Source organism: Eleutherodactylus coqui, chromosome 4 (assembly GCF_035609145.1).
Source record: "Eleutherodactylus coqui strain aEleCoq1 chromosome 4, aEleCoq1.hap1, whole genome shotgun sequence".
NCBI classification, from domain to species: domain Eukaryota; kingdom Metazoa; phylum Chordata; class Amphibia; order Anura; family Eleutherodactylidae; genus Eleutherodactylus; species Eleutherodactylus coqui.
Window position 1 is genome coordinate 265139531 of NC_089840.1, and position 25086 is coordinate 265164616.

Below are 25086 nucleotides of genomic sequence, written 5' to 3' on the forward strand. Positions count from 1 at the left end.
AAAACAGCCAAAACAAGAATGTTACAATTTGCAAACTGGCACTAAAAGCAGTGGACGTGCCACAAGAAATCTGAAGTATTTAGAGAGGCAGCAACGTGGATGAAATGTTTAAAATGGTTTCCATACGCGGTTAAAAGAGGGAAAAAAAAAAATCTGTCCGAAAATGAATTTAAAGTCGCAGCATGTAAATTTTAGCAGCGGATTCGGTGTAGAAAACTTGTGGCTTTCTGTCCCGGACTTCAATGAAGACTGAAATCCGCACTGCAATCTGCAGTAGATGGGAGAGATTTCTATAGCTGCACATTCATACAAAAAATACACAAAATCAGCAACCATAAACACAAATCAAACCAACGGAAAAGCTGCAGATTTTCTGTGGCAAATGCACCCCGTGTGAACATAACTGAAGAGATCCGTCAGGGCTCCTGATTTGTACATCTTAGTAGATATCTGTATTTTCAGAGGGCTTACCCGAGAAAAAAAAAACGACAAAAAAAACACGAAAAAACCCAAAACAAACGACACATACTGCCCACTACACATTCGTACCGCAGGGCTGAAGTCTTCCCCCGATGAAGGAGTCCATGACCGTGCACAAAACACACCGCGCAAGTGCGGGATTTCTGATCGGAGCAGGCTGCCCGTCACTCAAACTACCGGGGGCGTGGATTAGGCATAACACACAGGGACTCTTCAGTAAAAAGGGACTCCTTTATTTGCATACATGGTGGGGAAAAGTACCAGAGGGGATTATGCAGCTCAGCGGCCACATATAGGCAAGCCATCCATTGGTCTACAATACGGCTATATGGCACAGAGCTCAGCTGAATAGAGAGGACAGGTTCCCTTTAACTGTATGGGTCTGTGTGCAGTCAGTTACACATGGACGAGAATTCACCTGTCTGAATAAGGCCGGGCTCACGAGTGCAGTTTTATAGCCCATTACACCTGCGTAATACATGGTGAATGGAGTCACTGAAAATACATTTTCATCAATCCAGTCACACTTACGTGTAATATGCGTATTACGCGCAATGGAGATCCATTGTCCTCTATGGGCGCGCAACACTGTACATGCCAAATGCATATATGTAGCATTTATAAGTTAAAGGGGTTGTCCCGCGGCAGCAAGTGGGTCTATACACTTCTGTATGGCCATATTAATGCACTTTGTAATATACATTGTGCATTAATTATGAGCCATACAGAACCCCGTCACGTGCCGATTCCAGCCAATCAGGAGGCTGGAATCGGCAATGGACCGCACAGAAGAGCTGCGGTCCACGGAGGAAGAGGATCCCGGCGGCCATCTTCACCGGTAAGTATAGAAGTCACCGGAGCGCGGGGATTCAGGTAAGCGCTCCGGTAAGCTTTCTTTAGGTCCCTGCATCGGGGTTGTCTCGCGCCGAACGGGAAGGGGGGGGGGGGGGGTTGAAAAAAAAAAAAAAAAACCGTTTCGGCGCGGGACAACCCCTTTAAATTAATACAAAATTAGTGTGGAAAAGAAAAAAACAAAAAAAAGTCATACTGCCCATGACTGCATGCGTGAAATACAGTCACGCACAGTGAAGAAAAAAAAAATGCTGCCATACGCGGCAATAAGCTGGCTCCCACAGCAGTAAGATGCTGCATTATACACCCAGCGTTTTACTGCATGCTTGCGTGAGCCCGACTACAGCCGTCTTTTGAGCGATAATCGTCGTGTGTAACGGCACTGACATCGTACAGTTTTCGTTAAGCCGTTGCTCATCGTTGTCTTTCAGCGTGCTGACGAGTCTCATTAGGGAGTCACAGCGGGATACAGCTGATACTATTGTTTCAGCTGTATCCCGCTCCCTGATGACAGGCTGGGTATGAAGAACACAGCGGTCCAGCTCTGTTCTCCATACCCGGCACGGAGCGCTCTGCTGTATAACAGCCGGGCGCTCCATGCAGAAAACAGCTGCATGCAGAAGACAAGCGGGGACATCCCGCTTGTCTTCTGCACCCTCCGCTCTGAGCGCAAGGTGATTGCTCATCTTGAGCGTTCATCTTGCACTGTAAATGACACAATGATTATCACTCAAAAGTCACCTGAGCGACAGCTTTTGAGCGATGATTGTGATGTCTAAATGGGCCTCAAGTTCCCCCTCTTATCACAGGATGTGGTTTCATGAAAAAAACTACAACCCCCTCTTCTACTGTTGCAATGGTTATCTACCCCATAATATATCTAAAAAGTGTTGTCCTCAGGATGGGACATCAATAGTTGTGGGGGTCCGCTGCTCAGGACATCTACCAACCAGTGGACCACCATCCAACTATTGATGACATATTCTGAGGACAGGTCACTAGTATTTAAGAGGTGGATTATAGATTACATTCAGCGCTTGGTTCCGTCTGATCGTACCCATAAAGCGATAGGCAGGCTATAACACGTTTGTATGTATACCTAGTGAGCAGTTGCTTTGCATTCTGCCGTCTGTGGAGCACCTCAGCATGGTGCCGATCACACGGCCGCCGACTACAATGACTCTCACATCCCGTCCATGAGACTCCTCCACGTATTTCTGGAACAGATAGGGGGCTTCATGCCGGATGAGATGACTCAGGTCAGCCAAGTGGTGCTTGTCCCGGGCCAAAAACACAGCTTTACCTAGGAAGTGTAAAGAGAACATTAGTGGTGCTCACGTACGCTCTGACAGCTGTAGAGCCATGTGCAATGGATTACTGAACCAGACACAAGCCCTGCTGATATGGTCAGCGGTACGCGACTCACCTCTATGCCCTCGGGTGTTCTTCACCACCATGGGAAATTCCAGGACTTCGGCCTCATCGATCATTTTTGAGAAGTTTTCGTGACCGCCTGTGACAAACAAATCATGTGAATGGCAGACTCAAGCAATCAGCTTCCCTCCAAGGCCCAACAAACGAGATAAAGGACTCACCGTAAGAAAATGTATCCGGCAGCGGCACCCCGTGACCCGCCAGCTCCTGGAACGTCCAGAACTTGTTGACGCAGTTGAGAATGGCCTGCGGTCTGTTCATCAGTCGACAACCCATCTTCTCCAAGTGCCTGAGGACGGTGATATCGCTGTCACTTTGCACCCAGGGGGTGGGCACGCGGACGACAACTACCTGGGGGTACGAAGTGATGAACTCGCCATTCACACGGAGACCTGAAATAACATGGTACGAGTGTCAAACCTCCTTATGCAACTAATTAATGTTCAGATCAGGCCGTTCTGGGGAACACATGTTGATGCTTGTACATTGAGGAATTGCATACATAACTCTTTCCAAACACCCATCGATTACGGCAATCGCTCATTTAAGTGGAAGCAATATGACAATAAAGCAGGAAAGCCTTGAAGCCCATTGGCCGATAGAGGAGGCTACACAACCACCTCCTACCGCTGCGAGATGCTGGTGGGGACGCATTGCTCAACCACCACAAACCTCTCCGGCTCAGGAAGTCATCACATGTGTCTGAAGCTACAATGCAAGAACAAGGAAGAAAGTGATGACAGGAAGGCATGACGCACGTGAAAACCAGAGTGGATTCACGTAACGTTGGGCTTTACAGACAGTCGTTTGTATGGAGGGAAGTGACGATAGTAAACAAAGATCCATGTACTACATGCGCCCGTATGGTACAATGCAGTGCTGCTGTATACGCGTGAATGATGGCCTACGAGTAAATCAGACGCGTGCCGGGAGCTTTTGCAGCACACATTGCAAATGTAGACTGCTGATAGCGCCCGGCTGTTGGCACCTCAGTATCACGTGGAGAAGCTGGGCGGGCATTGCCACCCCAGAGAAAAATGGCATGACGTGGTACCCGATACAATAAATAGTCCTCCAAAAAGCCGACTGATCCCAAAAGGGACCCTTAGAAGGGCTATACCACAGATCGCTTGTCACCAATCCATAGGACATCTGATCCACAGAAGGGCCAAGACTTGTAGCCGTCCAAATATACCTATATTACACTTGTGTGCGATCCGCTATCCCTCCCGACTCCCCCGTATACATGTACGCAGGGCTCAGCCGGGCATGAAGGCCTTGTCAATGGGGAGAGGGAACAAGTCACTACTACATGTTGAAATCAAACATGGACTATTGCTGGCTAAAGTGGGACACCTCATACACACATTAGATAACGGGTTAGTTCCCCAAAATCACCATGCACTGCCAGCTTAAACTTCTACCAATCACAGTAGATCCAGCAAGTTGTGTTTATTTGCCACAAACAGATCCCTCGACCCGGAGGCCGCGGTGCAGTTTTGCTTCATCGCCCGAGGCAGGTAGGTTCAACAACTCCCGCTCGCCCTTCTATCCTGCAGCTAACCCAGCCCAGTCAATCCTTACACATTAGGCGAGTGATTCTGTGAAGATCCGAGACGTGATGGTTGTGCGTGTCAAAGGGGAAAGGAGGAAGTATAGGCTTGATCACATGACCATATCGTGAGGGAAAAACCCTTTAAGGCTGTGTTCACATGGAGCGGATCTGGTGCAGAATATCCACAGTGGAAAACCTCCACCCCATTAGACCAAGTTCACAGCGCGGAACTCCCCACGGAATGTTCAGTGCGCAGCCCCCCTCTAAAAACCGCTGCAGATTCCACTCCAATAAGATGCGGATTTTGCCATTGTTTTTAGAGCTTCTGCATCAAGTAGTGACGGGTTACCCCGACGCAGAAATGCCATGTTTGGTGTTGGAATTCAGCACATTGATTCCCTCCATTGACCAGGCAAATTCCATCGCCAAAAACTGCGGCTCTTGATGCGGTTATTAGAGGCGGGCTATAGCTGGAAATTCCATGGGGTGAACATATTAAAGTGATTAAAGCATGTACCTGTCCATCGGCAAGCAGGTCTTTACACGAGGACTCAGCGTTTGAGATCATTTAACCCCTTGAGTGGCACGCCCGGAAATGTTCCGGGACGAGCTCCACAGCTCATAGTGACATAGCCCGGAAGATTTCCGGGCTATGTATCACTATGGGAGCTGCAGAGCACAATGCCACAAGCTGTGACAGTGTGCTCTGCCTGCGCAGTCCCACAGAGAACAAAGCAAGGGCTTTGAAAAACCAGCAGAAGATATTGCAGATATGCCAGCAATCTCATGCATTGTTTACAGGTTGCCATAGAGACCATCGGCTTGTCAGAAGCAAGCCGATGGTCTCTGTGGCAGGGAGAGCTGGTTGTTAGCTGTCAGAGGACAGCTAGGTACCAGCTCTTACAGCAGAGATCAGAGAAAACCTCCGATCTCTGCTGTGTTAACCCTTTACATGCTGCAGTCTATGTGACTGCAGCATGTAAAGGGCTGTCACCATCGGACCCCCGGAATGTGGTCAGGGGTCCTGATGGGTCCCTGTGGAAGTCCCCTAAAGGGACAAAAAAAAAAAATTATAAAAAAAAAAAACAAAAAACACTTGTCTCCCTTTACTTTGTAAAAAAATCAAAAAAAAAAAAAAATCACACATGTGGTATCCATGCGTCGTAATGACCCAGAGAAGGAAGTTAATACATTATTTAACCCCTTAATGACATGGCCCCTTTTTTTCTTTTTTCCCCATTTCTTTTTTCCTCCCCCCCCCCGTTTAAAAAAAATCACAACTTGTCCCGCAAAAAACAAGCCCTTATATGGCTGTGTCAATGGAAAACTGAAAAAGTTATGGCTCTTGAGACGCAACTGCAAAATTAGTTGAAATTCAATGATTAGACCATTTTAAAAAACCTGCCCTGGTGGGCACGACAGGGTGGTAGGACACCCGCCACTCAAGGGGTTAAAGGAGCAGATCAAATTTTTATGAAAAACCGACCAATTTCAAATCTGTGTGTCTGTATTGCGTATTTTTACTTTCATATGTCTTCTGTATCCCGCAACCCATCATCAAAAAGCAGACCTATTCTTTTCCTAGCACTGCTAAGTGAAAAATTGCGCACACAGATTGCATCCTTTTTTGCAAAATGATTAACTTGATGGGCATCTGAGGAAATCGGACCGAGACGAGACATACGTCTTTTTTTCTCCCAAGTACGTTTGTATAGCTCCACACGCAGGCCACAGAGTTCTCTAATGAGACTTTATGCAAAAGCAGCTTTCCCCGAGATGAGCAGTACAATCCACGGCCCCCCGGGGGTCCGACATGTGACTAATAGTCCTCTGCAAACACACACAAGACTCATGATATATTATCTCATGCATGGGAAATTCAGTAAGAAAGCGACTGCTTGGTCAGCGAGGCAACAGGAACAACTATGTCAACCCTTCATAATAGAAAGAACACCGTCCGTAAGCCTCTTCACGCACAACCGTGCAAACAGCTCCGCCACAAAGCACCTCAGGCCCCGTCCGGGCTAAGCCGGCCATTGTTGCTCGTTGACCTCTCCTATTGTAGCACAACACGCGCCTCCCACGCTGCGCCCATGTCACCCGCTGCAAGCCGGGGAGGAGCGTTTAATAAATGCATTATAGCCTCTTGATAACGGGGGAGACTGCAGCCGGTGACAGCGTGAAGAGACACATTTATAGCTGCCGCATTGCAGGAGCTGGACGGACGGGAGCCGGGGGAGCCGACAGGAAACGCTGGGAATGCTGATGGGGAATCGAGTTTCTACAAGCAGAGGAAATTCTTCAGTGGTCGAGAAAAAAAAAAGTAAATGGAAATGAAGCGCTGACGCTGCTGAACGGGAGGATTCCTCCTACAGTACAGCAAGACTTCCGTCTTAAAGGCGGCTTCTAAGACTAAAATATTGATGACCTGTCCTCGCGATAGGCCGACATCAAATTGGTAAGGTTCATGAGCGTTCATTATCAGCTGGGGTGAGCCCGGCTCTTATCAGGCCTATGAGGTCTTGTTCACCGGCCACAGCAGCAGCTCGGTCCCATTCAAGCGATGCCGCTGCTATACTGGATACCTCCGCTATGATGTGTGCGGCGCTGTGCATGGTGGCTGCAGGACTCACTCGAGCGCCATTTCTGATAAAGGAAAATCCCTTTAAAATGATCAATATACGCCACTTTAACTTATGGGGCTGTACCACAATTGCAAGCTATCCCCATAATAGAGGAAAAGCTGCTGATCAACAGGGGTCTCCTTACAGTATCTCGCTCGCCTACCATTGAGCCGGTCACTTGTGTACGGAGCTCTGGCCGGGTATGTGTCGTCAGCAGAACATTTCTTTCGATGCCGCTGACCAAAATACCTGAATGAGTGCGCCTTAATATCTCCACAGTCCCATTGAAAGTGGATGGAGCGCTGGTGCGATCAGCACTCCAATCAGTCTCCTCCTCACTGATGGGGGTGCAATCAGGTGGACCCGGGACCCCCGTTTGAGAATGGTAGGGGTCTCAGCAATGAGACTCCAACCAGTCAGCAAGTTATCCCCTGCATCACGTGAATGGAGGTTAGCTTGACCAGTTGGGACGTAACCTCTGGGACCCCACCAAGTGCAGAGAGGGTAATTGTTTTCCCTGCACAGCAGTGCAAGAAGTTGCAATACAGCCTCATTCACATGATTGGGGTGGGCTGCAGTTCCCAGCACAACTGGGGGTCTGGGAACTGCAGTGCAAGGAAAGATTAGAAGGGGCTGCATTGATGCCCTGCAGCATGTTGCAAATTGCAGGCAGATGGCATGGTGACGTCTATGGTGGAAGAGCTGCATGCAACTTGTGACCAAAACCCAAGCGGCTTGTATTTTCTGCAGCTGTCGTGTTGCACCACTGACAAAGTAAGCGGTAAGACAGCGCATGACAGCGTGCGCGAGATATGCTGTCACGTGCAGTAGAAAATTGCTGCCCTACACGACGTCAGGCCGCTCACTGCGGTAAAACGCACGCAGCGTTTTACGGATACAGTCATGTGAGCCCGGCCCAAGATGCCACGTTACAGTCTGACACCCTATATTATTCGGATCAACGAGTTCCGTCACGGCATATTGTAGCGGCAGCACAAAACAACGTTCCAAGAGAACGCACTACCAGCACCTCCGAGCTAAAGGTCGACGGGCGCACAGATCAGCGCGGTTGGTCACGCATTTGCGTCTCTTGTTGCCGGCTTAGCAAATAAAAAGGTAGCTGGAAAAAAAAAAATTATCACGATTGGGGAAGCTTTGATTACAACCGGAAAATCCGGTTTATCCTCGAGTTTCCCCTCCGATGTGTCTGTTTCATACAAACCGCCTTCTATGCTCAGTTAATTGGTAAGCGACTGCAATGTGTGAACTACAAACAGTGCCGACCTCGCATACCACCGCAAACACGTCAGACTGCGGGGAGATGCGGAGAACGCTCCTCCGTCAACCCTCTGCCATAGATCAGTTGTGGGAAGTTTACAGGAGGGGCCGCTGCACGCTTCTGTCTCGTGACGCTCCCCCCCCCCCCCCCCCACATTTTCCACTTCGCTGTACAAATGACGAATGCGTACGCTGCCAAGTGGGAAAAACACCACAAGGATACCATAATAAACCTCCGGCAAAGGACCAACCCCCCCTGCGGTTATGAAAACAACGTCAACTCAAGACAGTGCGGCAGACTGTGAAGACCAGACTCATCCAGACCCTCCTTATAGCCGGCGAGGCCTGAAAATAAAATGTATTACAACATAGAAGACGGAAGAAACCCAGCGCTGCGCTCGCTCCGCTACCCAGGAGCGCCATTCGAATGTAAACCCGCAGGAAAAGATATCCGATAAGTTTCCAACAACTAGCGCTCCAATAGACCCATCCATCCCGGGACAAAGTACTATCCTGGGACCAGGAAGGACGGGAAGATAACCAGTCAAATTAGAGGATCAAAGGGGGTCGAGGGTAAGGAATCAGTACGTTAATGAGGTTGTTCAGGACTTTAATCATTGATGACCTATCCCGAGGAGAGATCATCAACAGTTAAGAGTTGGCAGGAGTCCACAACAGCTTTGCTTTCAGTGTGGACAGCGCTGTCAACATTGCAGTGGCCTGGGTTGGTATTGCATTGAACTTCATACGACCTGTGCCTGAAATATAAAACCGGGCCGCCTACAATACAGATAACCAAATCTGCTCTCAGCACTGCCTGCATTGATAGTGATCCTGGGCATCAGCTGATCAGCAGGGATCCCGACCAGCGGACCTCTGCCAATCAACTATTGATGACCATCAATAGTAAAAAATCCCTTTACGCAGGATGACTGTCAGGCACATAAGAACCCAACAGCCAGCCCAGCGACCATCGCTCCTGTACTTGACACAGGAGCAATCGTTGTCCACAGAATGGAGATGGTACGCCGGAGATCGATCAGGCAGTCACTCAAAGATGGAGCAACACCAAAACGTGAGTGATTTCTCGGTTAGTGTCGTCACTTGTACACGGGACAATTATCGCCCAAATTCGTAGTTCCCAGTGATAATCGCACAGCGTAAAAGTACCTTAAAGGGGTTGTCCCGCGGCAGCAAGTGGGGTTATACACTTCTGTATGGCCATATTAATGCACTTTGTAATATACATTGTGCATTAATTATGAGCCATACAGAAGTTATAAAAAGTTTTATACTTACCTGCTCCGTTGCTGGCGTCCTCGTCTCCATGGTGCCGACTAATTTTCGCCCTCCGATGGCCAAATTAGCCGCGCTTGCGCAGTCCAGGTCTTCTCCTGTTCTCTATGGGGCTCCGTGTAGCTCCGCCCCGTCACGTGCCGATTCCAGCCAATCAGGAGGCTGGAATCGGCAATGGACCGCACAGAAGAGCTGCGGTCCACGGAAGCAGAGGATCCCGGCGGCCATCTTCACAGGTAAGTATAGAAGTCACCGGAGCGCGGGGATTAAGGTAAGCGCTCCGGTGAGCTTTCTGTACGTCCCTGCATCGGGGTTGTCTCGCGCCGAACGGGGGGGGAAGGGGGGGGGGGTTTGAAAAAAAAAAAAAAACCCGTTTCGGCGCGGGACAACCCCTTTAACTCCACAAGTACTTAAAAGTTCAGTTTACGCATAGGCAGGATACCGGAAGGGGGAAAAAAATTATACAAAAAGACAAGAATGAGAAAACAGAAAAGGCTGCAATCAAACACACAACTACACAAACCATCCAAAGAAGTTTTTGATGCAGCTTTTTCCCCTTCTGTCCTTCCTCATTTGTATACACTTTTTCCTTCCCGTAGCTTACATACAGTAGTGTCTTGACATACGAGTTTAATCCGTTTCGAGACGGAGCTCTTAAGCCAAAAAACGCGTATGTCAAAGCACTTTTCCCCATTGAAATGAATTGAAATACCCTTAATGTGTTCCGCATTAATGGTGTTTCAATTTATTTCAATGGGGAAGCTAACTACAAGAAAGTAAAAAAATAAAATCATTACTCACCTACCGCCGGCGTTCCGTGATGATCTATGGCGGTGCTGCAGGCTGTCGCGTCCTCCTCCACGCCAACAGAGCATTGCTTTCTGGATGCGGGAATTGAATGCCCCGCCTTCAGCAGGCTAACGCTCTGATTGGTTAACTCAGCTTTCATTTGCTGACGCACCGCTGAGGTAGCACTGTATATGTAAACCATCTATTGTTGGATTTTCATCCCTTATGGGGTTAACTCACTGTTCCCCTCCTCCATTTTGACTGCTTATTTTTTGGTCTATAGGTACCCTTATACAGGATGACTGTCAGGGGCAAAAGAGCCTCACGTTCTTCCCAGTGACTATTGTTCCTATGCTTTCACACAGGAGCGACAGTCATTCAGTGAATGGAGTTGGAACGTGTTGGGGGATCTCCTCCGGCCGCCTGGCTCCATTCACATTGAACACCTCCTGTTGTCTAGTCGCTTCATTTGAGCAAGGTGAACCGAAGCGACTATAGGGAGCGATTTCTCGTTCTTTGTGAACGGCACCACCATTGCTAAAAATTGCGTTTCAAGTGATTTGGGTGATAATTGCTCCCTGTAAAAAAAGTACCTTAATTGCACACTCATAATTTTAGCTGAGATTAGGAAAACTAGTTGCTCCAAACTGGTCTGACATCTTGCATGCGAGTTTATATAGCAGTTGGAATAAAGCCGTGCTCTATTGGAACAAGCGCAGGGCCCGCTTTCCTTCGGTCTTCCTTTTTTGACCATTCCCGCATCGCAATGCGATTGTGCTGAAGACAGCCCATCCAGAGTTCCCAACCGAGTGCCTGAGGTCAGGCAGAACAGGTCAAACACCCTCCATGCTCCGCTTTCTCACCCTGGGATTAGAGAGGAGAACATTTGTGGTTCTAAGCTTTGGCTTACCCAAGTTTCCTTGCTCGATGGTCAGCACCACCTGATCCATGAGCAGATACCGGAACTCGAGGTCTTCTTCGCAACATTTTGCCTTGAGCGCGCGGAGGATCTCCTGCTGGGGGTAGTCATCCTTTATCCTTCTGTCTGTCAGAAACCAAAGGCGGCCATTGGAGCTGCACATTTTCACAGGCCTGAAGGGGGTAGAGATGGGTGCGCTCCCTGAGTGAGTGGTCTGGAAAACAAAAGCGGGAGATGCATTCATTTACAACACATTGTATACAAAGAAATATGTGCACCCCGCCCCATTATCCAAGGCCTCGCTCTCCCCTACAGGCTCAAAAAGTAATTACGCTGAACAGGCCTCCTGAGTGCAGTACGGCGGGTCAGGACTTGCGTGTACTTTGATAACTGGATGGCGGCCTGCGGCTCTCAATCTCAACTTTTGCCCAAATCAAGGTTTTGGCTCCTTACTCTAAATGCTTGTGTGTCTTACTAAGGGGTACTAAATTAGCAGTCACTCTTTCCATTATATGCAGCACACAGTCTATTGCTTCCTGTTATCAGACAGACTGCGGTGTTCCTTAACCCTTTCATGACCTAGAGCAACTAATTGTACCGTGTGCAGGTCACATTGAAGTGTTTTAAACAAAACTTTTAAATTAAGTTACTTTTTTCCTTTAGCCGCCACAGGAGACACGTACGATTCTTTGCTCACTGAGGCAGTATATACTATAGCGCTACATTATACTGTATTTTTATCAGGTTTCCTATCCAGCCATAGGAACATCTTAATAGGCAGACAATCATGGCAGCCGTGAGAAGGCCTCAGGCTGCTGGGGGCCCCGGCCGGCACCACTGCAATCTTTTTGCACCAGGACCTTTTGGGACATTTGAATTTCAATATATTGGAACACTGAATTGTCAGTGAGACATAAAGGGTTAACACCCACCATCTGCGTTCTACCCGCTTGCTGCGGCCCTGCAGAAGGAGGTCAGCTGTCAAAGACAGGCAATACCTGATGTGTACGAGTGGGCTCAGCGCCTGTGCTCTTTGCGTACACAGCATATGCCTTGGAGGTCTATATACGCCCCAACAGCATAGGAAGTATATAGCTGTGTGTGCCGGAAGGGGTTAAATGCTTTTCAGAGATTTAGGATGAATGAAGTTTACAGTGGGGTGGGAAGATTTAGAAAAGAAAAAAAAGTGTAAACCAAAATGAAAGCCGCCCCCCCCCCCCCCATCCCCCCCATCCCAGAAGAGTGACCAATCAACAGATGCCCGTTAAAGCGATGAAGGGCACTGGACCAGGCACCGTGGATTAGATGCTGAATAGCCCATAGTGAAGGGATAACTATTCCCATATATATCCACCCAGTGCTGCGGACCCCCGCCGACTAGCACACGAGCCCCTAAAAGTTATCTGTACGACTTTCTCTCACCAGCACTACATCTGTATCTGCAGCACATTAAAAGATGGCCGACTGCACCCCTCCCGATTTATACGGTGGTCTGTACTGTGTTACGCTGCGAAATCATGCCAAAGGGAAAACAAATCTGCCAGCGGCATGACAAATCCTGAGTCGTCCATATGGTACGCAGGAACACAATACGGCCTGCCGAGTCATGTGATCCAGGCGGCTAATGTGTTAATCATCACGGCACAAAAGCCGCCGAGTGTCCCTCTTACTAGGTGGAAGGGACGGTTATTAACTTTGCATGGCACTCTCTCAGCACCACCCTCCTGGCGACGCAGTGCTGACGCAGCTCCACAATCCCCCCACCAGCTGCAGAGACGCAGCCGGCAGACAATAGACTCAGTGTAATGTTAGACGGCGGCCACATGCCGCCCCTCCCCCCATCCATCCTGCAACCTGGAGAGCTGCACAAAAGGGATGCAGGGGAGAAAAAGCTGGATCCAACCCCCCCTGCCTATATACTCCACCCCGCTGCAAGACCCTGCTCTCACGGACCCCCTGGGCACAGGGTGCACCAATAATCATACTGTGCCCCCTCCCCATACAGGCATTCGGCACTGATGCTGCCACCACACTTCCCCAACGAAGCCCTTGTGCCTCGCGTACAAAAGGAGGAGAAGGTGCGGGCGGCCCTCTTCCTGACTCAGCACTGGTATACAGCCATGAGAGGGTTAACGCACGCAGGGGCTAGATGCTCGCTCCGATTCGGAAAGGAAAAAAAAACCCTGTAACAATCGGCCATGTTGTCTGTACCAGCGTGTCTCGCCCGCCAACCGGATACTTCATTTTAACCACTTCCATGCCAAGCAGCTCCCACCATATGTTCGCTCTGAACCATTCCCTGTGCAGATTGGCACGGATGGTGGATTCTAACGGGACACGTCGGATCGGGGCAGGATTCGCTGCCTGCGTTTGGATGTAATTAAAAGGTCGGATATGACACATGCCGATACAGAAACGGGGCGGCATCAGCCGCATGCTACAACCAGCCAAAGGAGGTTTTATTTGCAGCGTTGGGCTCTGCAGACAGGGTGTGCCGCGAACGGAACTGCCCGTATGACCGGCGAACGCAGCGTACGGACTGCTGCGCTATGAGAATATGTAAAGGATGCAAGTGCCATCAATGTAAATAAGGAAGACTGCGTTTAAAGGGCCGCGCGTCCACAGCGTCCACTCCCAGGGTTGTGTGCGCCCGCTCTATGACAGTCACCGCACATCTTATTGACAATGCGTGTTGTTAAAGGGGGTTTGGGACTTTTACGTATACCCAATTCTCAGCCCAATGTAACAAGGGCCAATCGACAGGCGTGTAGATCAGAAGTAGTTTCTCTTTGACACGGTGTTCATGATAAAAGCCGCAAATCTGTAAAGCGTGCGCATTAGGCAGCGCGTTTACTTACGGAACCCCAGTAGATTTTAACCCCTGTATTACAAGGGTGTAGCCCCGCGGCAAGCAGACGCGTTGCGGATTTAGAATCCAGCTCTTTGCATGCATGTTGCGTATTTGTTGCAGAAAGGTTCCGCAGCGAAGGACGTTCTATAAATCGCCAAGTGGTGGACGGTACGTTATGTCGATGTCAGCGGTGAACATTCCACAGCATTTCCGCCATGTCTGAAGAGTGCGCCAGGCCTCATTCACGGAAGCGTATTTGCGCTCTGTATTACGCACGCATTTAAGCATAAAACTGGGATTTGCATTGGGGCGTTTACACGATTAAAAAAAAGCAAAAAAAAAAAAAAGCAGTAGGTCCTATTTTAGTCTAACATTAGGGACAGAAATACCCTAAATCAATGGGATCATGTGAGCACGCATGATGCATACGTATTCACTATTTACGCATGAAGTCAATGGAACCTTCTTACACTTTTTTTCCCCACGTGTGAAATACAATAAGCAGGAAATACGCACAAGTTTGGTCCGTGAAAATTAAGGAAATTTCAAACTGAATAGACCCGTGCTGACATTTTTCTGACAATTGCTGGGCTGAACCTGCAAGTGAAGCCCGGCAATTAGTGCTGTTACACGAGCATTAAACGGCGCTCATGTTATAGTAGCCTTATTCAAGGCTGTTCGGAGAACCGTTTGGGCGCGATAACTGGTGTAAAAGGACCAGGTTATCCCCCGGATTTCAGATTGGTGGGGGCCCGCCACGCAGGACACCGTTGATTGCGGCTCACACTTCATAGATGTACATATATAGAGTTAAAGGGATCATCTTAGACAACTCCTTTAAAAACGAGGTTCCCATGACATTGGTCAGACAGCCCATTTGGCCAGGAAAGGAAGTATTTGGCCCTATATTCCCCCTACAGGGGAAATGTAGTATTACATGCGGCCTAGGGAACGTGTTAATCAGGTGTGCCGCTGCTGCTTGTTAGTTGCTCACCGCTCTGGTATATATCAGGGGGCTCATCTACGAAGAGCCATATGCAGTTACCAGGGGTGTCAAGATAGGACACCCCTTTATGCTCTATGATACAGTTACATCATGGAGGTTGGGTGTTTGTATGCAGGGGATCGGGGTTGATCGCACTTCATACAATGCGGGTACTGGCTGTTTCTTATAGCTGACATGCGCCCACAATTCTGACAGTGACATTTAAATGCCCTGATTGGAATCTGGGGGATCCCAAGGTTCCGTTCTGTTGCTATGGTAACTGGGGGTTCAGGGCTACCATTACAGATTGTCTTTGAAGCCATGCCTATGGCGTCTTGATAGAGAATAGCGCGATCTTACAGCCAGTGTAATGCTATGGTATCACATCATTCTACAGGAGCGATCAAACCAACGCAAGTTCTCGTCCCCTAGGTGGCCTAACCAGTAAACGATGTCAGAAGGAGACCAAAATGCAAAAAAAAACACTACTTAAAATTTGGCATCATCGTAATCGTACTGATCCATAGAATCAAGTTACGTAGTTTTATTCCATTCAGAATTTATTACAAGTTTCTCAGCACATTATATAGTACCATTGAAAACCACAACCCGCCCCGCAACAAACAACAAGCCATCAGACATCCATGTTGGTGGATAAATTAAAAAAAAGTTATACATTTTTAAAAGTTGGGAAAAACAAAAAAGAGGGAAAAAAGTGGGGGCAGTCCTCAAGGGGTTAAAGTCTAGCAGTCACATGTAGGTCCACGGTTTCGCCGGCTCTCGTCATCGGAGCATCCTTATGTCATCTTTGTACAGACTAGGCGGTTTCCAGGAGAAATCAGATCATCTCTAATTAAGGATAACTTTTCCACGGCGACTCAGCGGCCGGCGAACAATAAGGGAAGAGCCGCTCTCTCCTCTGCAATTACAAGAAAATTCCTTTAACGTGGCATCAGACGGCATTAACAGGCCTGACAACCCAGATGCAGGAGACCGGTGCAATAACATGTCATCCTCCAGGCAAGGAGACCCCATAGACAATAGGAGTGGTCTCAGAAGACCCCCCTGCAGGTTCACGAACGGACAGCGCCCAGGTGAGCAGCTGATCGCCAGCGATCCTGAGTTGTGGACCCCCACCGACCACCCGATGACCCACCCTGAGGTTAGATCATCAATAGCTCATCCTGGAAATGGCTTTAACCTAAACTGCGCTGGAAACGATGCGCACGCAACTATTGCGCATTTTTGGCATGCATCATAATCTGACCGTTTTGCACAACTCTTAATAAACCCCGCCCCATTGTCCGTGTAAGGCACTTCATCCAGCAGGCTGTAATCTCTGCCCTAATAAAGCTACTAACACAGCAGCCATTCCTCCCAGCTCCCTGACATGTGCGTCTGGCTCGGCCAAGCGTGCGCGTTATCTCCAATAGCGAAAGCAGCAATAAGCCGCAGCCGGCGCTCATCTCCGTGGGAACACTGGATTGGGCATGATGAAATACAATCTGCAGCCTGAACACCCAATCCCAGCCATAAACCCTCTGAAGGTTAACCCTATAAGTGCCATGTGGTGGTATTACCAACAGACCATGTAACCCTCCTCCCCAGCGGGCCGGATTTAGATTGTAAGCTCCTCTGAAAACCCACAGCAGCGTTGGTGCAGATCCGAAACAGACTTCACCCCTTCAACTGAAAGGGTGAAATCCACGGCAAAGTCTGCACCAAACGGGCCAGATTTTTGGTACGGATCTGCACCAAGATCTGCTACATGCGATTGTACCCTTAGTGCGCAGTCACACGCCGCGGATTCCCCACAGCACATGTGATGCAGACTTCAACCAAGATCTGTTGAATTTAAATTGAATGGATGAAATCTGCTGCAGATCCACATCTAGCGGAGCAGATTTTGACAGTTTTTTTCCTGCTGCGGTAAATTGCATTAAATCTAGTACATGTGAACGCACCCATAGAGGTTTTCCAGGACATTAAATAGATGGATCTCTCCATCTTTGGCTATTTTAAAAAGAGCAAGCCTGATATCATGCAGATAAACCCGGCCCGATATCGTGCGTTATACCCGCGGATGTGAGGTTTGTTTTTTTTTTCCTGATCCCCCTGCGCTTGTTTAACGCGCATCGGAGGATCGCCAAGTGTTTCCCATTTCTTTCAGTGGAAAACCTTTAGGACGCCTGCGGGATCCGACCCTGTGCCCGGTACCCCCACATACCTATCCACAGTCTTATCTGTGTTGCGAGTGTGACGGCCAGCACACGCGCCGTACAGATGGTGCCGGGCTGTCGCTAGGCGATGACGCAGATCCTGCGACCTTTCCGCAATGATGATTGTGGAAGGGCCACGGGTCAGGTGGTCTCCATTGACTTCAATCGAAGCAGTCCGTGCAGAATCCGTCTAGGAATGGAGCATGCTGCGATTGTTTTCCCCCACGAGTAGAAAACATTACAATTGATTTCCATGTGGGGGCAGGAAGGGGGGGGCGGCCCAGGTAACCCTTTAACATTTGTCATCACTACGATTTAATTGGTGAACTAAGCTGTGCCCTGAATGCCGGGGTAGGACGCTCTCTTCATTAATGACTACAGAGCTACATGCAGGACAAATTCAACCACACCGCTCACAAGCAGGAAGGAACCTCACATTACAGGACCCCATCACCAAAACCAGGAGGACCTCTCACCCCCATCTGCTGGACTGGCAAACAGTCCAGCAGAATTCATGCATGGGGTTAATCTGCGGATCTCTTCCAGGAGGACTAGCAGAGGGTTGGGGTTCCAAGTACTAACAGACATAGCAGAAGGGGAGGCTGCCGCCAGACACCGAGGGGGGGGACAAAGATTTCTCTAAACCAGTCAGTTAATTGCAGAGCGAAACAAAAATCGGATCGCGGTAAAGAGGGAGGAAACGCTGCGGCATCCATGTATTTTATGCGTCTAGCGCTCCTTTAGAACTGAAGCTATTGCATTCTGTTATCAGCCATTTTAAGATGGAGAGAAATCATTGAAATCAACGCAAGCCATGCCTGCAGTTACAAGCGCTGGCCACTACACAGAGGTCGGCGCAGAGACTTTCGCTGCTTCAGCTCAGGCCTCTGTATTTGCGGTGCCGATTAGTCAGGGTCCCCAGCAATGGATCTCAGACGATCAACTATTGATGACCCACCCTAAGGATAGGTCATTCGTAGTATTCTCCCTGGAAATCCTCTTTAAAGTGACCCTTTCGGATAAACAAAAGGTGGCCAGATTGCTTCTGACTACCAATGCAGAGTATAAGACACTACATGCGGCTCACGTGGCCAAAACTGGAGAATCAGGGCAGGCGTTGTGCCTTTAATTCTGCATACTAATGCATAACGAACATCAAGTAGTGAAACGCAGTGCGGCCATCTTTATTCGCCCAGGACCGGCGGGTTGCTACATTGGCATTAGGCGCTGTACCGCCACAAGTTTTGGAATGCGCTCCAGTGTCTTGCTCCCCTAAACTGCTGATGGGTTCCCTTTAAATCCCCCATCGCTAGTAGGTAATCCGAGGACACGCTGCAGCTCTGGAGGAGTTCTCGGTTTCCCTGTTGTGGCCCCAGCTGTCGGTGTCCACGAAGAGAATGGCGCTTCCACCGATCTGCTGACCTCACGGAGGCAGAGAGACGCTCGAGCAACGGAGAGCGATAAGAGGAACAGGACGCCGCTCGCTAATGGAATATGAAGTGACAGGCGCCGACTGCCTAAGTTTAGCATCAAATCCGAAAAACATGTGCGAGTCAGCAGGAAATAGAAGTCAAATCAGCAGAGCCGCCAGCGCCGTGATGTGGATATAACCACATACAGCCGCCCCTCCCCCACTTAAGGCAGCGATGGAACGTATCCCCCCTCCACCCCGGGCCCGCACCGCAAGCCGTATGATAGCCGCATACGTAACGACTTCCTAGAACTCCTCAGACGGCAGGTAGAGTCATTAACGATGGAGGACAGAACAAACAACCGTGCCAAGATGGCATCTAGAACAAGAATCCAGGAGCCAAAATAGCCAATGTGGCTAGGGATTTGCTACCAGCTCCTAACCTTATGGGAGGGTTTTGTTTTTTTCTATTGATGTCTATACGATTTCTTTCCTACATTGCCATACAGAACTACATTCATCCACTACTACTGTGTGTCAGTCTACACTGCATTTTCTCAGATTATATTCATGCCCCGGATGAACAGATCTATAGGTATGGATGTTCGCTAGAGTGCATAAACTGCACTAACGAAGTTTAAAAGGGAACCGGTCAGCAGTTTGGAGTAAATCAATGGCGGCCAGAGAACAAAAGGAGTTTGCCACCATATATATATAATGCAGTTGTACCTTGAGGACTGAGGAGCATGCTGGGAGTTAAGCTTTTTCACCTATCAGATGGATGGGTGGATGGACAGTGATAAATGAGTTGGGGTCTGACAACTGGGAAACACACTAATTCCAAGAACGTGGGACCAATGCCCGTCCTACTTCAAAATGATGGGTTGCTTCTCCCTATTGGTACAACGTTGCAGTGGATGGACTGCGGGCCGCACACGCACAGCTTGATTCATTTCAATGGGATGGCAAAGTACAAAGTCCATGGCTATCTCCGTCAGCTGCATTGACATGAATGGATCCACAGCCGTGCATGCAGTCCATTTACTGCTACGGTATAGCAATAGTGAAAAGCGACCCTGCAGTGAGAAATTGAGTGCAGGCCCCCACCAATCAGACGCCCAATGATTTATCAATTTTCTTCAACCCATCCAGCAAATGGGTGAAAACCTGAAAAACCACTAGCTTTCTGGAACACCCCTTTAAATCCCATGCTGTATGTTAAATCGAGTCTAAACTGTCCAGTGGGCGGGACCAAACCATTTCTGCCCCCCCCCCCAGTGCACTTCATCCCCAGCTACTCTATGAGGGACATGTCCACTATTATCCACAGCCCCATCCATGCGCAGAAAAGCCAGTGAGTTCCAGGCATAGTAAGGCGTGCGTCAGTCTGTGGTTACGCAAGAATTGGACGGGACTGTGGATTACGTAGGAGTAATAGTCATTTGTGTCAGTCATAATGGCAGGGGACTGGAGCACACTGCGAGCGGCGGAGCGTTCGGGCCCGCCCACTGGACCAGTCAGACTGGATTAAGTCAGTTTTACAAGGACTGATGGCATTACGGACTGCAACAAGAAAAGTTCTGACGTTCCCCATTTGTGTCCTCCAGATGACACGGCCTTCACCTGCTCCAAACTGGTGACAGTTGACTTTAAATGGTACGGTGAAGCCCCCCCACACTATTTGGAAGGACCTCCTAGACGATACCTCGTGGCACACAGCCGGGCTCATGTGCTCGTGGTCAGGAGGCATTTACTATTATGTGTCAGCTCTGGATGTTTATACAAGTTCCTGACACACCTCGGAGCCCGAGGCGCATGGGAGCCCGGCCGCTGGGAAACGTTACAGAAGCACATGAAGCGTCGTACACATCAATGAACCTGAATTACAAGCCAGCCGGATTACACCCAGCGCTTACTATGCCGATCATTACAACATCTCCAGCGAGCACGCCGCATCACATGACTTCCTGTTCATGAACTTCAACCACCACCGCAATGCGATCAGCAAAAAGGTGTTGATATTAGGAAGACTGTCTATAGGAACGGGCGCTCACCCGGTACGATGGGGGCTGTGGGATTTAATTAAAAGGGACAGTGAAAAAGTAATGCTATAAGCATCTAATGATGGTTGTAATGAAGGGCTAAAGAGGCTGGCCATTTTATAGCGTATAGAAGTATATTTTATCAAACCACCACTAAGTGTATTATGCTCTTGTATTATACTCCAGAGCTGCACTCACTATTCTGCTGGTGGAGTCACTGTGTACATACATTACTTATCCCGTACTGACCCTGAGTTACATCCTGTATTATACCCCAGAGCTGCACTCACTATTCTGCTGGTGGAGTCACTGTGTACATACATTACTTATCCTGTACAGATCCTGAGTTACATCCTATATTATACTCCAGAGCTGCACTCACTATTCTGCTGGTGGAGTCACTGTATACATACATTACTTATCCTGTACAGATCCTGAGTTACATCCTGTATTATACCCCAGAGCAGCACTCACTATTCTGCTGGTGGAGTCACTGTGTACATACATTACTTATCCTGTACTGATCCCGAGTTACATCCTGTATTATACCCCAGAGCAGCACTCACTATTCTGCTGGTGGAGTCACTGTGTACATACATTACTTATCCTGTACTGCCCCTGAGTTACATCCTGTATTATACTCCAGAGCTGCACTCGCTATTCTGCTGGTGCAGTCACTGTCTACATACATTACTTATCCCGTACTGATCCTGAGTTACATCCTGTATTATACTCCAGAGCTATATTCAGAATTCTACTAATTATTGGAGAGAGTCAGCAAGCCTGTGGTGGGAGAACCTCCATTGAGTTCTGCAGAACATGCTGATTTATAAGTGGAGGAAGACTAAGAAGTAAAGAGCAGCTGCTGTCCATCTCTGGTCTGATGCCGATGGCTCCTGACTAACCCGTTGGTCATTGGTAATTACACCATCGGCCGGCTATAAGCAGCCACAAGTCATCCTCGTCACCTCTGCTCCATTTCTGGGCTGAATAAGTGAATTCAGAAAACTAAAAGCGATTTATACATTTCTTGCTTTGCAGAAGTCTCACCCAAGACTTAAACATTCCCAGATACGACCAATGTGAAAACCCTAACAGCTTCACTTCGCAAACCGAAGGCTGCACCCAACAGCTGCCAGAGGCTGACAGTCAGATGACCCCAATCTCACTAAGCCACTTATGTGTCACTTCCAGGACTGTTCTGGGTGCTTTGGGGAACCACTATAAGGCGGTAGAGTCTGAGGTTCTGTCTACATCCAGCCTTTATACAGATTGTACATATGAGATACAATATTACCAAAGGTCACTGGACACCGGAGCAAGAACCAATAGTATTCATTTCCACATGTTAATACTTAGTGGGGCTCCTTTGGCCCTAACTATATCAGATGCTCTCCACGGCCAACCTTCTAACGTCTGAAACACAGCAGCTGGTATACCCTGGTATAGCGGAACACCTTCTGCCCGAGTGTGTTGTGCCAACAGTATAGTACGGTGGAGGGTTCGTCATGCTCTGGGGATGGTTTACGTGGCATGCTCTCAGTCCATTGGTTGTAGTGTCAAGTATCATGAACATGGAGGTGAACAAAGTCCATCATTGAGAGAACTTGTCAGACATTTGCAGGATGAATGGAGGGAAATATTTGAAAATATCTGAAGAGTTTCAAACATTAGTAGAAAGCATGCATCTTGGGGGGGGGGGTCATGATATCATTAGGGCTAAAGGAGCCCCACTAAGAATTAACACATGGAAATAAAGACTACTTTTCATTCTTACTTTTGGTAGGAGAGTATTAGAACCAGCGAGACCGCAGGCAGTGGATTTACTGCCGATATGCAAGACCACTTGTGCACATACTGATCCTGAGATTTCTGCCACAGTTTGACATGTCATGGACCCACATGCAGATTTGATACCACTCATCGTGGCTGATCCGTGTGTGGCCAGGATTGTGTGTGAAATCACTGGTACCTACTCTGAATTCCCTACTGGAATCAACAGGTCGCAGTTTGTGGGAAGATGTTACGTGGATGTCGGCGCAGATTATGTACTGAAACTTGCGTGGAAGCATCGCTGTGTGATCCATGCCTTTATGCCTGGCAAATATTTCTTAGGGTGTATGTATACGGGCGAGTTTCACACATGACTTCTGAGCGTTGCGAGATGCACAGAAGTCACACGTTAAAAAAAAAAAAAAAAATTCATTATCAATGGGTTAATTTACATACACGATTTTTTTGCTTGCACCGATAGTGCGAGCGCAAAAGTAAAAAGCATCACATCTGCACGTGCGTTTTTCATGCATGCGATTACGTGCGTTTTCCCTACTTTAACTACTGAAACATGCGATTCACGTGTGAAAAAAACAGCACGTGTAGCGATGCGGTGTGGTTGCTTCACAAAAACGCAAAGCAATCAGGTGCAAAATCTAACTTTGATATCAAGTTTCTCTGAACATTATCGCTCTCGCCCGTGTAAGTACGGCCTTATTCTCCTCGGATGCCCCCATTTCAGATGAACGATCCCCAGCGACAACCTGCAGGAGGACGTTTGTTGCTGCCGGGTGTTACAATCCGCTGAGGATTCGTCATCTGCAGCCAGGCATTCACATGAACAGATCTACAGATCTGTCCCTACTAAAGAGGCCGGCAGCGGAGGGTCTATTACTTATGCTAAACTCTGGGCAGCTGCTGGCCTGGGAAGGAGCGATAAGCTGAGTACCTTCTGCCCTCCCAGGAGATGGGGGGGGGAGCAGGAGCTCCATATTTGCTTTACATATGATATGACAGGATGCCTTTAGGAGAAGTGTAGCTTTCATGGAATCACTTACTATCGGCGGCAGCAGCAGGTGGGTCGTTTGCAGAATCTCAATGCAGATCTTCCAGCGAGGCAACACCACCTATGGGAGAAGAAGCAGCTCCATTACACCGTCACCATGTAACCAGTAATTGGGGCTCTGGACACATTTGTATACAGAAGAACACATAAAAGATACAACGTATTATTAACCCATTGTGAACAAGCGCTGTGCAACGTGATCCTGCCCCAACCGTTCCTAAACACAGAGCCGCTGCCAGCTCTTATCTGCCTCCGCTTATCCCCAGACAAGTCCCTGGCTCCGGGACAGATCCATAGGGCGCATATTGTGTCTCCTGAAACCGCCAAGATTACGCTCATGGACACGGCACGGATCGTTTCCTTATTTACACTTCCAGACAGCCTTGAAGATGCTCCATCTGTACACTATATTCCTGCGGCCGCTAACTCTGCGAGCATCCTGGGAGTTGTAGTTTTGTAGCAGCTGGAGAGGCCCGGGTCGTAGGCCGCTGTTCTACAGCTATACGATGCTTCGTCTTGCCACACAGGTGAAGCACAGATAATATAGGAGCTTCTCTGGGTTTACTACTCCGTTCGCCCGTCTCCATTCACAGTAAACAGGCAGTCTCTCAGACGGACGGCCTGTTCACACGGGCCGATCACAGGTCAATTTTTACGCCTGCAGAAACTGAAGAATATGTAAATGAGTTCTCACTTGTCGTTCAGCCGCTGCACGCATTTACGCTGAACCATTATTACCCGTGTAAAAGGGCCCTTAGAGGTTCTCTCATTAAAGACATTTATGCCCCATCAGACTTCTGAGACCCCCAGTTATCCTGAGATGGGCACATCTGACTACCCCAGGTGAATGTAGAGGTGGTGCGGTGAATGTAGAGGTGGTGCACTGCTATGGGACAGACAACGCCAAGCCCAACGATTGTCGCCTGCCCATAGAAGTCAATGTGCACGTCAGTATCCTCCACTCAACCTGGGGCATTGGGGAGAGCGGATCGCCGGAGTCCCCCATTGTTCGGATATTTGTCCCCTTTGGATAATTGTCTTTAATGGAGAAAACCTCTGAGGCCGGCTTCACACGGGCGTATCTGCGCACGCACTATGCAGTGAATAGTATCCATTGGTTTCGTTCACATTAACAGATTTTGCGCATGCACTGTGATCCTGCAAAAAATAAAGGGAGAACATGTTCTATTTTTCGGTGAGGTCCCCATAGAAGTCAATGGGTCGAACAAAAAAAAGCGTGCGCAACACGCTGTGTAATTTTGCTGGAAAGAGAACACATCTGGAACTCGTCAGCGATTTCAATTGGTGCGTTTGCTTGCAGAGTGAAAATGAACGGGCCTCGCAGGGCCAAAAACACAGTAAAATACGCCGATGCGCAAAAACACACAAAATGTGCTTAAACTTGTGTCAAACCAGCCTAAGGTTATATTTCCACGCTGCAAAAAAAAAAAAAAGAAAGCTTGGGAGTGAAACCCCGCCCACCACGACAGCCAACCGACTTGCCGCTGATGG

At 48.6% G+C, this 25086-nt stretch overlaps 1 protein-coding gene across 1 annotated transcript in view; it reads right to left on the reverse strand.

The window, feature by feature from the left end:
- The window catches only part of RIMKLB (ribosomal modification protein rimK like family member B), a 30032-nt gene that overhangs the window by 1123 nt on the left and 3823 nt on the right, over nucleotides 1–25086 (reverse strand). Inside the window, exons 2-6 of the mRNA XM_066601225.1 lie at nucleotides 23567–23635; nucleotides 11219–11441; nucleotides 2928–3158; nucleotides 2759–2845; nucleotides 2432–2635 (exon numbers count right to left, since the gene is read on the reverse strand). Coding sequence (XP_066457322.1) covers nucleotides 2432–2635; nucleotides 2759–2845; nucleotides 2928–3158; nucleotides 11219–11390 — 694 coding nt within the window. The 5' untranslated portion in view covers nucleotides 11391–11441; nucleotides 23567–23635. The remainder of the gene's footprint in view (nucleotides 1–2431; nucleotides 2636–2758; nucleotides 2846–2927; nucleotides 3159–11218; nucleotides 11442–23566; nucleotides 23636–25086) is intronic.